The sequence below is a fragment of the Liolophura sinensis genome, chromosome 9, assembly GCF_032854445.1.
Source record: "Liolophura sinensis isolate JHLJ2023 chromosome 9, CUHK_Ljap_v2, whole genome shotgun sequence".
NCBI classification, from domain to species: Eukaryota; Metazoa; Mollusca; class Polyplacophora; order Chitonida; family Chitonidae; genus Liolophura; species Liolophura sinensis.
The window spans coordinates 2,497,103-2,518,044 of NC_088303.1; the positions used below are offsets into that span (position 1 = coordinate 2,497,103).

General features: G+C 39.0%; 1 protein-coding gene across 3 annotated transcripts in view; it reads right to left on the reverse strand.

The window, feature by feature from the left end:
• Positions 1-20,942, reverse strand: part of LOC135475399 (ataxin-1-like) — a 69,699-nt gene that overhangs the window by 46,438 nt on the left and 2,319 nt on the right. Inside the window, exon 2 of one of the 3 annotated variants that reach the window (XM_064755275.1) lies at positions 20,708-20,916. In XM_064755275.1, the coding sequence (XP_064611345.1) occupies positions 20,708-20,909 (202 nt within the window). In that variant the 5' untranslated portion in view covers positions 20,910-20,916. Of the gene's footprint in view, positions 1-11,970; positions 12,198-20,707; positions 20,917-20,942 lie in introns of those variants that run through there. The other 2 variants (XM_064755280.1, XM_064755279.1) reach the window with 2 other exon arrangements.

The window sequence follows — 20,942 nt, forward strand, 5'->3', positions numbered from 1 at the left end:
ACTGCACTAAATTGTTTATTGATCCAGAGTGATTCACACTTGAACTGTATTCAAAGTACACAGGATATGGCCTTTCTCCATTCACACCATTTAAACCATACAGCTTGTTCAAAGAGTTTAGGTATAAAACTCATCTAATGCAAGTCTGATAGTTTAGACTACAAGCTCACATTTGTCTTAGTAGTGAAAGCTGATCTACATGTAAGTGTTGGTTTCTATATTTGATTTATTCTTTAACACCAATATATTTCACTTTTCAACTGTAATCCTGGGAAATATTGCATAATTTAAGATTGAGTTAAACCTGTTACCTACTTGGCCCTTTTTCCAATGGCTACAAGACTTTCGATTTTTTGGTACGACATAGAAATTTAAGCATACCAGTTCTTGTTTCTCATGCCAAGTATCATCCAAGTACCACAAAGAGAATACCCAGCATTACAAAATCCCCAAATTACCCTCCACCCCTCCCCTGCTCCCCCATCCCACATAAAAGAAGCCTATACATTCTCATGTTGCAAATCATTTTATTTTGAGGCAGATGTTTTATATACGTTTTCATTACATGTTTACACATGGAAAACTTGATGAAATTTGTCATGTAGTATATGATGGACTATCTGGGTGAAACCATGGGGCCACAAGGAGCAGAACTACATTTCCACTAGCAGCATGACAAGTAGCAAACCTGCTGTCGTAAATCTCTGCTCCACATCTATAAAAACATAAACCCTGCTTCTAACCTTCTATAAGAAACGACCACTGAGAGCTTCTCAGGAGCATGAATCACTCTCTTAACACATCGGTTGTATCAGTACACACTACCACTGCCAAAACAGTATCTCCAAATCTGTGTGTGCCCAAACACCATCAACAGATATACGTTAACATCTCTTCATAACGAAAAAAAAAAAAAAAAAGAAACTCTGCAACAGCATCATGATATATATTATTTATGAACAAGGACTTGCCATTTAGTGATAATCATAAAACAAAACGATGAGCAAACTTGCATTTGAGAAAGGCTTTCACAAGAGATATACAAAAGTGCTCATGTCTTTTTTTTTGGCTTGTAAATGCTTTTGTTTGACCTGGCAACTTTTTATTTCCAGAGACATCTGTGCAATTCTTAGATCTGATGTAACTGATTCCTAACCCCTATACCACCAAGTTGGCCACACATGTACCTTAAGACTTGAGCTATGCACAGACTTGTCACTCATTGGTATTAAACCTGAATGACCAACAGGAATAACATAAGTACTGACATATTTCAATTCAAAAATTACTTAAAAGATACATAATAATACAGGTACATTGATTCCAAGTGGATTTTTTTTTATTATTGCGACCTTCACTGAAGACCACACGAGAGTTACCATCAGCCATTACTGCTACAAAGACCCCATGAACAATGTTAGGAAGAATACCTAAAACATTACCTGTTCAAGAATGGCAATGACCCCATGTCTCATGAGACAGGTCTAGTAACTGACTCACTCTGTTACAGAACACAATAAACTTCTAGGAATAGGGCGTTGTGAGACCGAGTCTTGGCTCAGAGTTCAAACCAAACGCCAGGCACACGCCAAGAAAGAACAAACACAGGGAATGCAGTTCTGAACATTTATTGACAATCAGTGAACAGGTTTGCCGGTTTGGTTTGGGCGGGTCCGCGTCTGCAAAGGCGTACGCTAGTCAACAAGTTCCTACTAATTCAGCACTACACTATACTACTAATTCAGCCCTTTTGTAAGTTTCCTAGCCCCAACCACCTAAATGGTAGATTCCCGGCCTTATTCAGGTCTTCTAACTCTTACCAGTTAGCTGTTGTATTGTTGCGGATCTACAACAGACTAAAGATTACCTTCAGAACAGGGTATTTGTAGTTCCATAGAGTCAAGTGACCTGTCAACGACAACAGCAATAACAACAATTCAAAAGGGGGATAAGTGTTAACAGTGAAATGACAAGATAACATTTGTACATGAGACAATATATGCATGTACAGGTAAACAGTTTGCAACAACTCCACACTGGATTTGAACCCCAGATCCAGTACAGACTGTCACCAGTCAATGGTGATAAATCCCCCAGTCCAGATTGCATCTACAGAGGTCCCAGGCCAAGAACATGGGAATGTTTCTCAGAGGCACAAAGCTACATGCCCTAGTTCTACACATTTTCCCCCACACACGGAAAAAACCTATCAATCATAAAGTAGTAAACAGAATGCACAGAAAGTGCCCACCTGACACTGGCCTTTACTTTCACTTTACAACATAAATGGGGGCTGCTGGCAGGGGATTTGACAGGTCTGACTACTGTACATATAAATAACAAAAGTATAAACAATGGCAAGCCCTGCAAACTTGTGGGTTACATTCTTGGTCCCATGCCTCACTGGAGCAGCATCAATTACTGTTGTTGTGTCATGGGATCACATCCACCTCACATCCTCAACTGGTTAGCTGTACTACTCACACCCAATTCAACAACATTGTAGAATGATGTGGAGAAAAAAAAAAGCATGGGGAAAATTGCCAGATATTTTATTAGCATGAGGCTATCACAGAAAAGGACAGCTTGGCAAGGTATCAGTAAACAAGTAAATGGTGAATTCAGCAAAGCATTCAGTAGGTCAACTGGTGGCACCGATGACTATCCACTGTTCCTATCTATACAAGAGTTCTTGGCTTATGACTAATCCATGCTCATATGCCACAGTCTCAATAGGGTGAGGAAGAGAAACATACGCTGTAAACTTTACCACTACACTCAGCCATATCCACACTCTCTTTACAACACTGGAACATTTCACTTTCAGAAATAAATCTTTTCAATTCTTCACTGTTAAAAATTAATCAGCTTTTACCAGGACACTCACTAAACTCAGTTCTTTACAATAACAGCAACAATAAACAGCAACAATAAGCTGGAAACTGCTAAGACCCTTAGCTGCAAACAAAGAACTACCATAATTCCTCATCTTTCAGTGCAATTTATGCACACCTTAAATTTGATTTAGGAGACAAAACTCCCATTGGTACCATCAGCCAATTTCAGCGCTTCACAAAAAGAATAATTTTATCAGTCTACACAGAATAATGCCTTCATATTATCCTTGACTATAAACACCTTGCAAACAGGTCGAAGAATTATTGTAGTACGAAGTTGTATGGCTTCAAGAGATATAGTCTTGTTTATGCACAAGCAGCTGGTTTACTTCTCAGTTCATCAAGTCATAACTGAAGCCAAGTCCAAATAACAATTACGAAGGCTTTACCTTATGAAAAACAAAAACATCATGAGTAAAAGGAGAACACAAACACTGAAAAGCCTTCTGGTTTGACACTGTTTTAAGCGCCTGTATACATGTGTACATTATGCACATGTTTTTCATTTAACTATTATTGAAATATCAAGACGAAGGCAAACAAAATTGTTGCAACTTTTTGCTTCAGGCTGGATTTGTATTATCCAGGGGCTGATACCCTATACCTGTCATTTTTTTTGGCCTTTCTCATGTTCAGTGGAATGCCACATTCAATACAAGGATAAGAACTACAGAAACTTCTTTGTGCAATTATCACATATTACTTCTGCACAGATCAGCGAAGTGTACTTTGCAATCTCATGCTTCTTTGTGCAATTATCACATACTACTTCTGCACAGATCAGCGAAGTGTACTTTGCAATCTCATGTTTCTTTGTGCAATTATCACATACTACTTCTGCACAGATCAGCGAAGTGTACTTTGCAATCTCATGCTTCTTTGTGCAATTATCACATACTACTTCTGCACAGATCAGCGAAGTGTACTTTGCAATCTCATGCTTCTTTGTGCAATTATCACATACTACTTCTGCACAGATCAAAGAAAAGTACTTTGCAATCTCATGCTTCTTTGTGCAATTATCACATACTACTTCTGCACAGATCAGCGAAGTGTACTTTGCAATCTCATGTTTCTTTGTGCAATTATCACATACTACTTCTGCACAGATCAGCGAAGTGTACTTTGCAATCTCATGCTTCTTTGTGCAATTATCACATACTACTTCTGCACAGATCAGCGAAGTGTACTTTGCAATCTCATGCTTCTTTGTGCAATTATCACATACTACTTCTGCACAGATCAAAGAAAAGTACATTGCAATCTCATGCTTCTTTGTGCAATTACCACATACTACTTCTGCACAGATCAGAGAAGTGTACTTTGCAATCTCATGCTTCATTGTACTGTGTCACCCTGCATAAAATGGACAAGTTCTATTAAAAGTTGCTTGAAGCTGTGTTTTTAAATGAGAAGTGAAAGTAGGCTATTCAGTACTTAAGTCCGTGTCTTATAAGCTGCAGGATCAAAGAGAAGGTGCGAGCAGAAAGAACAAGGTACAGGACTGTTTTCAAGTCACAGGGTATGTGACTAATGCAAGCCATCCTGGATTTAAAAACAAAGGCTTTGTTACACCCAGCTAATCTCCACACAACCTTTCCACTCTCCCAGGAGTTCGCCCTTACAACACATCCTCTTATTCATCAATATAATTACCACCACAGTTCACAACGAGCATAACAACACGCAGGCTTTGTTTACAAACCTACTTATGATATGTTTGGGACAAGAGACAGTACAACAACATTCTGCACATAGTATAGCACATGTGTACTCAACAAAACACAAACTGTATGTGTGCACATCCAGGTAATGCTGTTCACACAGACTGCCTTATTGGCCCACATCATGGGAAGCTTTTACAGGTCATCACCAACTTCTGGAAATAGGTCTTGCTACCACTTGCATAACCGTCAACAGTTTGTAAATAGTATGCAAACAGGTACAACTGTTCGATACCAGAAAAAGGCAATTTTGCAAGGTTAAAGTACAAATAAATAGCTTGGAACCTTTATTTGTTCACTTGGTTGAAGACTTGTTTCAGCTGATTTGAACGTTCATAACCAAAGAGGAACTTAAAACCAGAAGCTCTGTCTAGTTCCTCCACCATTGACGGGGTTTGTAAAACTGAAAAATTCTTGAGTAAAAAATTAAAAAATAAATAAATACATACATGAATACAACTGTGATAATTTAATTTCTTTTCACTGTAACCATGACTAAATGTCTGTATTCATAAAACAGTATATACTTAATTTACACCCAACCATGGACACCAGCAGACTACTGATATGTAGTCTTTATACAAGAAACTTCAAAATCAAAGCTAATGTTCTTGTTCTGGTCTGAGAAACATGCTGACTGCACACACCAACATTCCTTGCCTTACAACTGTGGAAGACTATACCAATGGCCAGTACTGATACATTCTAGTTTCACATGTGCCATCCTCTTGTTCTTATCACAGAAGACACTGCCTGGTGCTGGCACACAATATTTCCGCCATACACGGTGTGAGCTATGGTGATTGGACAAGATTCTATGGGTTAATAACAAACCCATTAACCTGTAGATGACCTCCACTGAGCTAAATACTGCCTCAGAAGAAAAATCCATCAGTTGTGCTAGTGGCACAAGGAAGACAAGCTGAGCTGAGGCTAATTCCCAGTCTTTTGACTGTCACAATGGTACAAAGCAAGAAGCCCCAATGATGGTGTGGGGAAAACCGAACAGAGCTTGCACAGATTAGTTCTGTGGCTCAGTAGCTGACCAGCCATTCTCTGCTCTTGGGTGATGGCTATGTCAGATCTCAACAGGTGCCCTGGCCACTAGACTGGCCTCACGCTACGCCTTACATTCCTGACCAGATGTGTGGCCAGTGGCCTGCATGGCCATAACAACATCTGCTTATGTTTCTGTGATAATCTCACTGGTTGGTTCACACATAATAGGCCAGATACTCCAAACTGCTTAGTTTCTTGGCTTAGTGGTCCATGTACATCATGAGGCTTTCATTACTTTTAGCCTTCAATGATCCAAAAGTGCTAAGAAAGAATTCAACCAAACAATGGAACATTCCCTTGATAAGCTTTAAAAAAGAACTGAGAGCAATTCTGTCATAACTTGCTAAAGGTAACTAATGTATGTGCCAAGCCCCTGTATACATGTATGAGAGGAAGAAATTAAAATCTGTTTGACAAGCCTACTCATTCAAGATAGTAGGCCTCTTTATAGCCAAAATGTTGAGTTGGGTAACTTTACCTCATGTGTCAAAACAATTATGCTTAGCAATCAGTCTTTTTGCCAACCATTCATGGTTATCAGTCCTGTTGACTGCCAGTCAATAATTTTGATCAGTTTAAAAATTTTCCTTGTGCTTCTTTTACCTCAGTGTAATGCTTTTCAATTTATAATAACACTTTTGAGACTTGCTGTTGAGGAATCATCATTATTATGATACACTTTCAAAATATGGAATGGAAACAACCCCATAGCACCACCTATATCATGAAGCGATCTTAGACTTAAGTCAAAACTTTAAAATTAAGCAAAAATTTTGACCTATTTAAATCAGAAAAAAACAATCTTAAATTAATTTGAAATTTTGACTTGAGTCTAAGATCATTTCATAATCCCAGGCCTGGATTTTAATTTGTATCCTCCAATACGAGAGCCAAAAAACACAGGATTCTTCAGCTATCTACAACAAAAGGACGACATGGTCAGTGAACAACTAATCATGATTAAACCAATTAAAATTAAATAATAGGATGCAAAACTGAAGTGTTTCTTTACTTACTAGATCAATTTCTAATTGGGCATGCTAATAATTTATGAAAATACCACATAACATAATGCCAAACTAACTGAGCTATAGCCAATTAATGAAGCACACAAAAACAACCTGGACATATCACAGAGCAAAGACAACCACTGAAACAAAGAACAACTTCACTGAAAGACGCATCGAGGATGAAGCTATGGCAAAGAAGAGCAACTGTCACTACTACAAAGTACAGTAGCTGTGGTAATGCTGAGAATTAAACTGGTATTAACGCAAAGGAATGTGTGCATTGTACAGTATTTTTGTGTAAAGCAATCCAACTAGTGTAAAGCAGATCAACTGGCATAAAGCAGAGCATTACCTCAGATAAAATGGTACACTTTCATTTTAACATAAAAGAGAACAGCTGCACGAATGCCAATCAGTTCAGGTACAGAAAAACAATGAAGGAGGAGACGATCAAATTTCTCAGACAAGAACAATTAGAAATTCATCCAGACACGAGAATTTAATTAATATAATTAGATATAATTCTGCTCCATTAAATAATGAAAAATTTAAATACTGAAGTGTCACATTTCCTTGCAACCAAAGCTGACACTATAGACCCTACTCACCTGCACCTCATTCAGATCTATTTCCAGTCGGGTGTCAAACACATCACGCTTTGTCAAATTATGCATTTAATATTGGCCAGTGCAAGAATCCAACAACCCATGTTCAAGACACAGAAATTTTAGTTTAAAAAAGTCATACTAGCCATAATGCTAGTAATCACTCTATGGAGAGCACTATCAAGAAAAAGTCACCCTTGAGGAGAATGTGTTAGGTCAGTGGGTTTGTAGGGGGATTTCACGACCTGAAGCGCCCTAGCAGTTTCACTACCTGCGGACTACACCTGTGTATCAAAGCTTCCTTTCAAAAGAAGAAATATCTTCATCACATCCTCAGACATCCATCACAAGAAAATTACTTAATCTTTAGAGGAAATGCTTTGAAGCAATAGAGTGACCTAGATGGTGCAGTGTTCCACTAACCCATATATCAAGCTCATCCTGATGGTCAGCCCGCCAGAGATGTCCACCTCTTCTTAGCACCCAGCCTGGGGGGTCAGGCCATGCTTCTATAGTTAGACTCCAGCTCCGAACAGCCCCAGATTTCCAGGTATAAAGCCCCAAGAACTCATTTAAGACTCATGGCCACTCCAGGTAATCAGCAAAGGTCAGATTTATTACAAGGGAAACATTTCCTGCTTCTCCCAGGTACTCCATACCATAAGACCTTTCAACAATGAAGCCTTAGCACAGCTCCCCCTAATTGTTCCAGACTATCTCCCCACATCCATCAGAATACTGCTCTTTGATGTACCCCCAGGCAACATACATTAATCCCATTTTTCTGCTTCCTTTCCAGAACCAAGTATTGCGATAAGAATTTTTTTCCCCCTCCTTTTGAGCCAACTTGAAACAAATCTATCCTAGATCTAGATGTTTGATAAGGACATGAATGATCAAGTAATTCACAGAAAAATCCTATTCAATCCGCAGGATCACCCCGCAGGATCACCCCACAGGATCACCCCACAAAAACATGTGTATAGGTAGGTACTTGTAAACTGCATAACAATTCATGTTATAGCTACATGTATGCAGTATATTCACATAAAAATTCCCATAATATCTGATGGACACTGATTGACAGAAAAAAAAAACATCACTATTTTTGACAGTTCAAAATGTACATTAGTGTTCACATTTACAATAATTAGTAGTCAAATTCCAAGCTGAAAAACCACATTCAGGGTGAAAAAGGCTGTGGTTAACATTTTCAGTCTTAAACAGAAACAATGAAATCTAACCGGGAGGGTTCAGCAATTCAATTGAGGTTGTGTTCCACACATTCATAGCTTTACTCTCATGAAAAATCAATAATTACTTTCTTCTTGATGTCATGACATATGTAACAGACACATACAGATATAAAGGTGCTAATTCAGATACTACCCAGCATAACACCTTTCATGTATGTTTGTTGGTAAAGATAACTTTATAAAGACAGTACATATTGTATGTCAAATGAATGCTTTCTAGATACTATGCAGAAAGTTCAATTCAACAAGGCACTAATGTGTATTGATTGGACTGCAAGTCTAGTCAGATTATCCCATTTGAAACATTTAGCAAAGTGGCGCTTTATGCCTGAAGGTATCTCACTCCTCTGATATTCTACAGCTGCACTGAGGAACATGCTCTCTGTGGGAAAACAGGCAAAATTCTATTACCTTCACAACAAGAACGCAGACAGAGGCAAAAACAAAACTGGCTTGACCTAACTGTAGGTAGAACACAACAATGATGATGGGCTGCTGACCTAACTATAGGTAAAACACAGACAATGATGATAGGTTGCTGACCTAACTATAGGTAAAACACAGACAATGATGATAGGTTGCTGACCTAACTGTAGGTAAAACACAGACAATGATGATAGGTTGCTGACCTAACTACAGGTAAAACACCGACAAAAAATGATGGGTTCCTAACCTAACTATAGGTTTAAACACAGACAATGATGATGGGTTGCTGAACTAACTGCAGGTAAAACATCGACAAAAAATGATGGGTTGCTGACCTAACTGTAGGTAAAACACAGACAATGATGATGGGTTGCTGACCTAACTGTAGGTAAAACACAAACAATGATGATGGGTTGCTGACCTAACTGTAGGTAAAACACAGACAATGATGATGGGTTGCTGACCTAACTGTAGGTAAAACACAGACAATGATGATGGGTTGCTCTTCCACAGACTAACATTACATTACACAGATAAACCCTTAAACCAATACTTTAACAACAAACACAGTACCTGGCAACAGGCCCCTGTGCTACATGTACATGTACTCTGCAATCACACATGCTTACAAACCCATTACAACTGTTGGGGCTACTCTCTCAAAATCTGAAACTGACAATGAGCTACTCATACACATATACAACAAATGACAATGGCTAATCTTAAAAACACTGCAGCTAGCGATGAGCTGCTCTTACTAACACAGAAGCTAATAATGTGTGTATGTATGTATTCTTGGGGTTTTAGGTCTTATTTTACAATTTTTCAGGCATATGACAATGAGGAGTCCTTAGGTGTGTGCACATATACTGTGTCTTCTTATGGCACTGTGGGTCCATGTCGCCAAAGTGCTGACATCACTAGAGTATAAAGCCGAAGACACAGACATGACACCCACCCAGTCACATATCGTCACACCTCGACGACAAGTCCTGTTTCCTTGCTCTAATATCCCAGTGCTGAACACCAAGCAAGGCAGCAACAAATACCATTTTTAAAATCTTTGGTACCACCGACCCATTTTTGATCCCAGGTCTCTCGTCTGCATGGCCAGCTAGTAATGAGCTACAATTACTAATACAACAGCTAGTAATGAGCTACTCTTACTAACACGATAGCTAGTAATGAGCTACTCTTACTAACACGACAGCCAGTAACTGTAGGTAAAACACAGACAACGATGATGGGTTGCTGACCTAACTGTAGGTAAAACACAGACAATGACGATGGGTTGCTTGACTCTTACTAACATGACAGCTAGTAATGAGCTACTCTTACTAACGCGACAGCCAGTAATGAGCTACACTTACTAACACGACAGCCAGTAATGAGCTACACTTACTAACACGACAGCCAGTAATGAGCTACTCTTACTAACACGACAGCCAGTAATGAGCTACTCTTACTAACACGACAGCCAGTAATGAGCTACTCTTACTAACACGACAGCCAGTAATGAGCTACTCTTACTAACACGACAGCCAGTAATGAGCTACACTTACTAAAACGACAGCTAGTAATGAGCTACTACTTAGCACGAGCACTCTTAACAAATGTTTAACTTTCTATGCATGTACAGGTCTGGTAATCTGACTGAAAGCACTTTACAATATCTGGACAACAACTACTCTGACAAATATTACAAATGTCATGGGTGACTCTAAAATGTTGCAACTGGTAGTGGGGAAATATCACAAATGCAACATCTGGACAACAACTACTCTGACAAATATTACAAGTGTCATGGTGACTCTAAAATGTTGCAACTGGTAGTGGGGAAATATCACAAATGCAACATCTGGACAACAACTACTCTGACAAATATAACAAGAGGCCATATGTGACTTTAAAATGTTGCAACTGGCCATGGTATATGTATCTGTAAAATGTTGCAACTGACCATGGTGACTCATACAAACGTTGCAAATGGTCATGGTGATGAACAAATGTGGTAACTGGCAGTAGGATACTTTTACAAACACAGAAATTGGCCACAAGCTATTGTGGACAAAAGTTCTTATGTGCATGTATCGGTTTAATCTGGTCGTAAGGCACTCTTTCAAGCACCTCAGCTGGTTGAGTGTGTGAGTACCGGGGTGGGCACGGTCAATCTGTCAGAGAGCTATTGGTCAAACCACATGACATCAACCCACATTTGCCACAGCTGGTGAAGTGTATAGGTGACCTCAAAGACTGTCAAAGACAAACAGTTTTATTCTACCCCATTACAACATAAAATGGGACATGTTTTTACCGAGTTAAAAATCCTGCATAGTGCTCTTCCTCTTGCCAAACACTTTACGAGAGAATGTGTTCTGTGATTTCTACAAAGACAATATACTATTGTACAGGTGTTATCAAATAGGTTACCAACATGACGCGCCGTTCACTCATATGTAACAAAGATATACATCCATTTGTCATAAATTCAGTGTGTACTGAAGTAATAAACACTGCATCAACTGCTGCAATTTCAAACTGAAACAGATACACGACATAGGAGCACTTCATCTTCAGGCAACACTGCACAACAACGTCAACATTAGAAAATTTTTTGTTACGATAGCAATAGTTACAAGCACCTGACAAAACATAATGAGGAGAACAGCTGAACTTAAAATAAGGATCTTTTGATCAAGTAATTTAGATTTAATACACTTTTTCTAATTCTCCACAACTGTGTACAGATCAAATACAAAAGGTGCTAGAAATGTATTTAACATACCATAAATACAATTACATAAAAAATTACGTACATCTTGATTAACGTTTACCATGTATGAATTATACAGGACAATAAAAACTTCAAGGTGAAGTAAACTTTGTACCTAAGGTCATCTTTCACAGCTTTCACCTTATTCAACCATCTCCAATGGACATACAGTACATGCAGAACAAACTAATCAGACATAAAATATCCGAAATTCTCTCACCACCAGCAGCAATGTGTACTTACATAAAGTTGATCAGTATGGATTTGAGCGCTTTTCACATTCTGGTCACCCTCAAACCATGTCCCTCAGCGACTAGGCCACAAACACCTTTGCTAACAGGTTTAACAATCAATACCATAACCCGATCTGACAGGAGACGAGTTTGAGCAGCCTACAGCAGCACAAATGTCTAATGTTCACAGCGTTGTTGCACTATAGTCAGGAGTGGGTATTATTCAGACTCTGTAATCGACCTTGTCATGGCTTGTTGTCGCACCACCACCCACGCACCTCGGGACGGGCAAGATGGTCTGGGTCATAACAGCAAGCCTTGTCAACCACAGCATTGATAGCTGTCTGTCTACAGAGGTAAAACCTACATGAGTTCCTTTACCTCTAGCAAGAGTGTCACATTACCTGGCTCACTTAATCTGCCTAAAATTGTACGGCCTGTACCTGGCACCTCAGAGTTACCTGAACACAAGTGTTTCAGCACCCTCACAAATGACTGCCCTTACTGACTCTCTCCAGGAAAAACAAGCCGCTGTTCTGAATGCCTTTGTACCTGTTTGACAAGGCTGGCCTGCAGATAATCAAAGTCCACCTATATCCTTAGTACAAGAAAAACCACTTCTCTTGAGCTGCCATATATTAGATGTCTACAGCTTTTAGACCTGACCTTCAACCTTCAAGTATACATCTCATATTTTCTACAGTAACTTAATCTCAGCACAATGGCTCATTTCTATGTATAGTACAACATAACTCTAGGACTAAATATACGGTTCGCTGGCAATGCGTTAAAAATATAGTTTGTATTCAAACTTGCAACGACTAAAACTGGAACAATGACATTATTTATAAAAGTAACACAAACATACAATATGTACATCTGTGCTATTTTTCCTTTTGTAAGGGGCTTTTCTGTGAAGACAATAGATTAAGTTCACAATTATAAAACATCTATGCATGCTCTCTTAATACCTGTACTTTCACTTTAACAAAAACCTTATCTGGCAAGTTCATCTGATTAAACACCACAGGAAAATGTGATGTTGATTTACCTGTTTGAAATGTGAACACCTGTGCTGATAAACTTGCATCTCATAACCCACACATACCACTTCATGTTAACATGCAACTACAAAACATCCTCTTAAAAAAATTCTACTTTTTACACACTACTACCAACACAAATAACGTTTAGCGAGGCTACATTTTCCATCAGGAATTCTTCAAGCCACCACTGAGGTATCCAATCTGTCTTATTTGCTATAATGGATTCTTTATTCATCTATTTATTCCATGCTTGTATGCTTGGGGTTTTTAGATTGTACTTAACATGTTTTCAGTCATGTGATGACAAGGAGTCATTAGGTGTGTGTACATAAACTGAGTTTTCTTGTGGCAGGGAGAGTCCATGCTGCTAAGTGCTGCTGATACTGAGGTATCACGCCCAAGACACCAGACAAGACACCACCCAGTAACATTATACTGACGCTGGGCCAGCCAGTCATGTTTCCTTGCTCTAACCTCCTAATGCTGAGTGCCAAGAGAGGCAGCAACAAGTACCATTTTTAAAGTCTTTGGTATTACCTGGCCCAAGTTTGATCCCAGATTTTCGAACTTCGAGGAGGACCCTCTAAACATTTGTTGTTTTCACTTGTATGTCACAGTGGTCAGGTGGAGGGCACCGGAGTGCCCAGAGTAATCCAGCAACCTCTGGCAAGCTACTGACGAACACTTCAACACGTGATGAACAGACATATCATCATACTGGCAGAAAACAAGTGATCTTCAATGACTATTAAACCGCGCAATTGGACACGCAAGAGTAGTCAAGCATGTAATACTGGCACCAAGGAATTTACAAAAACCCTGTCCACCGCTGAGATGCACGAGTTTTGCACCTCTATATGTGTGTACCAATTGCAAGACAGCTAGTGATTGCACCCAGCATAAGTTAATGTCAACATAACACACATGTATGACAATACAATGCTATTTGCCCATACAGGTGAGAAAGCACAGTTCAGGGGAAATAACTCTGGGTATCAGTCTATCCAGTGCACTGTTCTTCTTGGGCAGAAACGTTAACAGCACTACATAATGTTTAATACATATACTGAAATCAACACAACTTTAAACTACCTAGAAATCTGCTCCATCAAAACCACTAATGCTTCTAATGGAAGAGTAATTCATCAAAAGAGTGTAAGCACCTCTGATATCTTTAGATGTCTTCATCACTTCCAGAGAGAAGGTGTTTGAAAAAGGAATAAATCTGGATACTTGTACTCATTTCACAATACATTCAAGCTGAAAATAGCAAAACAAACAGCAAGCCTGCAAATAAGTGGCCGGACAGGGACATTGTCGGGTACAAAAGCCGCTGATGTCCGCCTCATGTTTGTTGAAACTGGTCATCCTGTTTGACAGAAATTCAGAGGTCCATAAAGAGATGAGATATTTAGTTAAGTAACTGCCTCTATTCTATCCACCTGTGACCATACTGTAGCGGTTCAGATGTTGTTGGTATTTGTCTTATATGTCTTACGGTGTCTTCTCAAGCATGCAGGTACGTATGAGTGCGACACCATTCAATCACTTTAATCCTGTTTGATATTTGACCTGCCGAGCGAAGCTTGTTAAAGGAATAAACCAATCAGGATTTTCTCCCCTGAACTCGGAGACGCCGCTACTATTTGGATCCGATTTCATAACATTCCCTGAACTCGGGCTATTATCCAGTGTGACTTACGCATGAGATTTGAAATTCCTCTACGAAATGAAAGTTCTCCAACAACAGATTTTCAGTGAATCAGATGATGAATATTTATTATGACGAGGGAGGAACCAGCAGTTGACACAAGTACCAAATAGTTGAGTGTCATATGGGACAGAGCCCCAGTTAAGTGTCATATGGGACAGAGCCCCAGTTAAGTGTCATATGGGACAAAGTCCCAGTTGAGTGTCATATGAGATAAAATCTCATGAGACTCTTGTCTCAAATTATGATACCAAAGTTCAATTGACTTATTCTGGTATATAGTCCACTGTGGTCCACTTTTGATATCTCAGATAATTTCTACTTGCATGGCACTGGAGCTGGATTCCCAGGTTCCGTGAGACTGGAGAGTCCTAGAATTTTGGGACTGGGAAAAGTCATGAGACTCCTGCCTCAAATTATGGTACCAAAGGTCAGTTGATTTATTCTGGTATATAGTCTCTGTGGACCACTTTTGATATCTCACAAGTTCCACTTGTTTGAGACTGGAGCTGGATTCTCAGGTATCGTGAGACAGATGAATCCCAGAATTTTGGGACTGGGAAAATTCCCAGATTTTTGACACTGTATTCCCGGCTTCCTGGGACTGATTCCCACCAAGTGTCAACTGTCTCTGAATTCTCAAACTGGATCACAAATCACTTTTCCCGATACTGGGACTATTTCCCAATTCACGGTACACAAATTTTCCCACTCTTAATAAAATAGCTACTTACTGAGAATGATTACCAGCAATTTGGTGTCAACTCTAGGCAAATTCTAAAGCCATCTGCAGACGCTGAAAACTCAGCCTGTTTATAGATTTCCACATGGTGTGGGAGGAGCCATGAACCAAATTAGGAGACTCTGATTGGTCACAGGAGACATTTTGACAGTTTGTAAACACAAATGACAAGATGACGTCATCACGATCGCAACCAAGAACTCCAAAATAATGGCTTTGCTTTGAAGCCAAACTATAAATGTCAGTGTCTGAAAAGTCCATATTTTTATCCATATTACTCAAAAAGTATAAGCACACAAGGGTATTAAATGATACATTCCTTTTCAAACTGGTGGGAAAAGCCTGGTCTGATTTCTAAAAGCCTGCAAGTGTGGGTTCTACAGACATGCAAATTACCATAAATGTACAAAAATGGTAGCAACAAAAACTTTTGCTTTCATGGTTGAACTGAGGACAATATTTTCTGTGTGAAACAAGAACGAAAATAGAAGGTAAAGGTTTTCCCGATAAGACAATGACATAGAAATTCGTAACTTCTACATTATCATCACTACATTGCTGAAAAATACTTATAATTTTCCCAAATACGCAGGAACACCGATACAACAACAACATTACTCGTCCGTGAAACAGATAAATGTAAGTTCAGAAACTTCCTACAAGATTAAATACACGCCATATCGGCAAATGCTGACTTTGTAAATTAATTAGTATGGCCTCAGATAACGATCTTAACAAAACTTCCGTAAAAATTCATTAAGAAATGAATATATGAAACTTCCCTATGTTAAATTTATTTCTTAAATCCTATTTCCTTAAATTCCGCTACAATACTTTTGTGAGCTTGTTTCAATACAAGAACATTCAACTGTCAGCAGTACAGTTTTATCGACATTTCCGAGTATGAGACATCATAGAAACAAATAAAATACGTTTCTCAGGCAACTGGCTGCCATAGCTTTCTGCATGGCCCAATGTTTGTTACCTACCCACTGAACCTCCACATGTTACTTGGACTTTTAACAATAAACTACATCATTGTGTATCAAACAAAGATGGTGTCTTGGCTTTCATTCACTATCCTAGAAGCATTTTGTATTTTATTTATTCAGTTAAAAACAACTGAGTTACAGTTAATCTTCAATATGTGAAGATCAATAACACTTGATCATGTGTGAAGGGGAAGCTGATCATGTGTGAACGAAAACTTGATATGTGTGAAAGAACACTTGATCATGTATGAAAGAATACTTGACCATGTGTGAAGGGACATGATCATTCGTGAAGGAAGACTTGGCCATGTGTGAAGGAAGATGATCATGGGCGAAGGAAAACATGATATGTGTGAAAGAACACTTGATCATGTATGAAGGAATACTTGACCATGTGTGAAGGAACATGATCATTCATGAATGAAGACTCGACCATGTGTGAAGGAACACAATCATGCGTGAAGGAAAACATGATGTGTGAAGGAAAACTTGTTTATGTGTGAAAGAAAACTTGTTTATGTATGAAGGAAAACTTGATATGTTTGAAAGATCACTTGTTCATGTGTGAAGGAGCCATTTATATGTGTGAAGAAAAACTTGATATGTTTGAAGGAACATTTGTTCATGTGTGAAGGAGTACTTGATCATGTGTGAAGGATCACTTGTTCATGAATGTGTGAAGGAATCCTTGATTATGAGTTAAGAAACACTTGATCATATGAAGAAAAAAAAAACACATGATCATGTGGTAGTGAATAGTTAGTTGTGTATGAGGGAACAACTTGATTCTGATGTTTGGGTAACAACTGATCATATTTGAACATGTATGAGGGGAAAAACTGAATGTGCAAGGGAATAGTTGACCATGTGCGAGGGTGACAATGACTGTAGAAGGAAATTGTTGAACATGTATGGGAGAAAAGCTGATTGTGCAAGGGAAAACTTGACCATGTGTGCGGGGAAAATTGATTGTGCAAGGGAAAACTTGACCATGCATGAGGGGAAAACTGATTGTGCAAGAGAATAGTTGACCATGTGTACGGGGAAAACTGATTGTGCAAGGGAAAACTTGACCATGTATGAGGGGAAAACTGATTGTGCAAAGGGAATAGTTGACCATGTATGAGGGGAAAACTGATTGTGCAAGGGAAAACTTGACCATGTATGAGAGGAAAACTGATTGTGCAAGGGAATAGTTGACCATGTATGAGGGGAAAACTGATTGTGCAAGGGAATAGCTGACCATGTATGGAAGAAAAACTGACTGTGCAAGGGAATAGCTGACCATGTATGGAAGAAAAACTGACTGTGCAAGGGAATAGCTGACCATGTATGGGAGAAATACTGACTGTGCAAGGGAATAGCTGACCATGTATGGGAGAAAAACTGACTGTGCAAGGGAATAGCTGACCATGTATGGAAGAAAAACTGACTTTGCAAGGGAATACAACTTCCAATAAAGGAGTTTTCAATTTCAGTGCAATTTATGCATATTTTGAAGATGAGACAAAACTACATTGATTGGATTGGCTAATTTCAGGGCTTCACAAAAACTGTAAATTTACCAGTCTACACAGAATAATGCCTTCAGAATATGCTTGAATAAACACCTTGCAAACGTCCAAAAAGCCTAAAAAATTACCGTACTATAAACATCATTCCATAACTTTCTCTACATTTCCCTTGCTGGAGTTCAAACATACAATGTTCTTCTTGTTTTAACTTTGACAAAAGCTGATAATTGTATAAGCAAAGGTTAAAAGGGAACAGAATATTTTCCAATTGGGCCACAACAAATTACTTTCTTTTCTAAAGGGTGCTTTTCTAGGAGTAAGTTCAGGTTAGGTGAGACCAGAGATAACAGCTAATGGCAAGTTTTGGAGTTACAGTGGGCATAAGCTAGATGAAGACCTAGTTTTAACATAGACTTTAATTTTGTACACTGATTTGGAAAGCCCAGGATAAAGGTTATGAATTTTTTAATCCATTCACAGGTAACCTAAAACTTTTGACCTCACAGTTAACTACAACAGACAGCTTCGGCAAACTACGGTCAAACATGTACATTCTCCTTTAGTTAAGATCTCTGAACATTTCTGCAACAATTTCTGCCGATTCTGTTGCCAAAAAATATAGTTGTCACTGTGACATAACCCAGATGCTACATGCTTTAATAGGTGAGGTCTGCTCTTCCAATAGTTTCACATCTCAAAACCTAATCTCGTGTGAGGTTATACTCACTATCATGTAACAATGGAAGTAATTCAGAACAGGCCTGTTGGCTAGTGTCAAGTCTATAGGCAACATGAGCTGAATTTTAGGTATGGCATGACCCAAGGCTGCAGGCTTGAGCCCAGGAAACCCTATTTCCAATGTTAGGCCATCAGTTTATCCATTTCAGGGGTTAAAATACCTTGTCATAGTGAAATTTATTTCCAAAACAGGAGATTGAAGTTAACAAGAGCATGATAAGAAATAATAATTAGACTGAAAAACAAATATCAAGAAGACTTCACTATCTTCTCTTTTTAGACAGTGCTCTGTACATATTGGATCCACAAATGGTGAATGTAGATGTATATATCGGTAAGTTGCCACTTATTTCATCCCCTCAGGTTTGCTTGACAATATATATGATCTGCAAGCAGATCCTAAAAAGAAATAAATAAATACTGTGATATAGGGAGAAAAATAATTTGGCTCAAAATAGTTTTTGATGGGTTGACCAGCTATCACACACTTTTTTATTTTCAGCCCGACAATCACAAATGACATATACACCAGAAGCGACAGTAATACAAATTGTGCTCATTAATATGCAAATTAATGCATTGATGGCCTCAAAATGATGAAAAAGGCCCGATTGCCCAGATTAGCCCAAAATTACACCTGGTATCTGACTTATCGATAACGGCAGCCTGTTTGGCAACAACAACATTGATACATGCATTTTGATCAAGTAAATGCTTAAACAGTCACTTTTTCTTCTATCAAAGCAATGATAAAATAGAGGCCATTTACTTTTATTTTCTGTTTGAGTTGATGTCACTGTGACCGCTATTTTAACACTGAGTGGCCTTTTCTCATGTAAATGTGAGCAAGACAATCACTAGTCATATCAACTAGCAGTGGTGCAATTTAACACCTGCACGCATGCCAAATGCAGGCAAAAATCATTCCAGGCATGTAATAGGCTCTATTTCTCGATACCCATTTTCTGCCACACAAGAGTTCCGCCAATGGGTGAGGAAGTTTTCTGTGTTCTCCGTGATTCGGTTCCTTGCAGTACGGTAACCATGATGCATACATCCTGTACGCTAAGCCGGGCACAAGAGAGTTTGTATTTTTAATGTCAAATCTGTTGCTAATGAGAAGCTGCAATTTTGTGGCGTGCAGCGTTTTCTAACGAATGTGGCCCTGAAAAATCCAAACAAAGATCCACTGGAAAATCCACCCCAAAACAGCAACACAGGCCTGGTGTGGACTGAGAAGAAGAGATGGGTCTTTTCGATCACTCCTGTAAGTTTCAGTCAATTTCAGACTAGTTATATGCAGAAAACCTGATAAAGTTTAGACTTTTTTCTTTTCAATATCACGGTGTGCACGTGTGCCGCATTGGGAGCATCCAAAATCCAGATTGTATCTGAGGCCACAGGCAGAAAACATGGACAACAAAGCAGATGTGTACATGATACCTACAAGCCTTGACTGGAACCTTTAGAATCGACTGACTCGGCAAATTGTTCTTTCTATTCTACATCTATGATGATGGATGAAATCATCGCTAGTTGACTGTTTGAGATCTTGTCTTGTTAGGTTGATTTTAGTTGGTAATATTTGGCTCTGTTGAACACTGGATGTGGGCAGGTAGATTAAGGCTATAACCGGCTTTGATGGCAGGCCCTTTCCAGTGAGGGCAGGCTGACTTGAGGTGCAAGCTGCCCTGATGGCAGGCACCAAAAAAAATTGACTTACACCACTGAACAAGTGCGTGCGGAACTTAATAACAGTCTGCATCAATAACACCATGTGTCTATGTGCATGCACCTTAATAAACACTGTTTCATTCCAGAACAATTAGTATTTGTAACGATTTAGCACTCGTATTTTTCACAAATATTTGGGCAAGCTAATCTTCTGACAGGCAATTGGATGTATGGATTTTGGTTACCCTTGAGTCATACGTATACAAATTTATGTATGGACAGATTTAAAATGGTTGACATGACTGACCTGTGGATGCTGATGACTGGCTGGAAGCACAAGACTTGTCAACAGTGAACTGATTGGCTGAGCTTGACTGGTCCTCAAAGTCTCGCTGTGATTGGTCCCTAAGATCCCGCTGTGACTGGTCTCGTGGTCCTGTCCCTGAGATATGCGTCAGACTCTCCCTCACAGATGGTTCCTGGTAGTTACCAGTCAGGGGAGTTGACATGGTCCCTCTGTAGAGAAAAAACAGTACATCGTC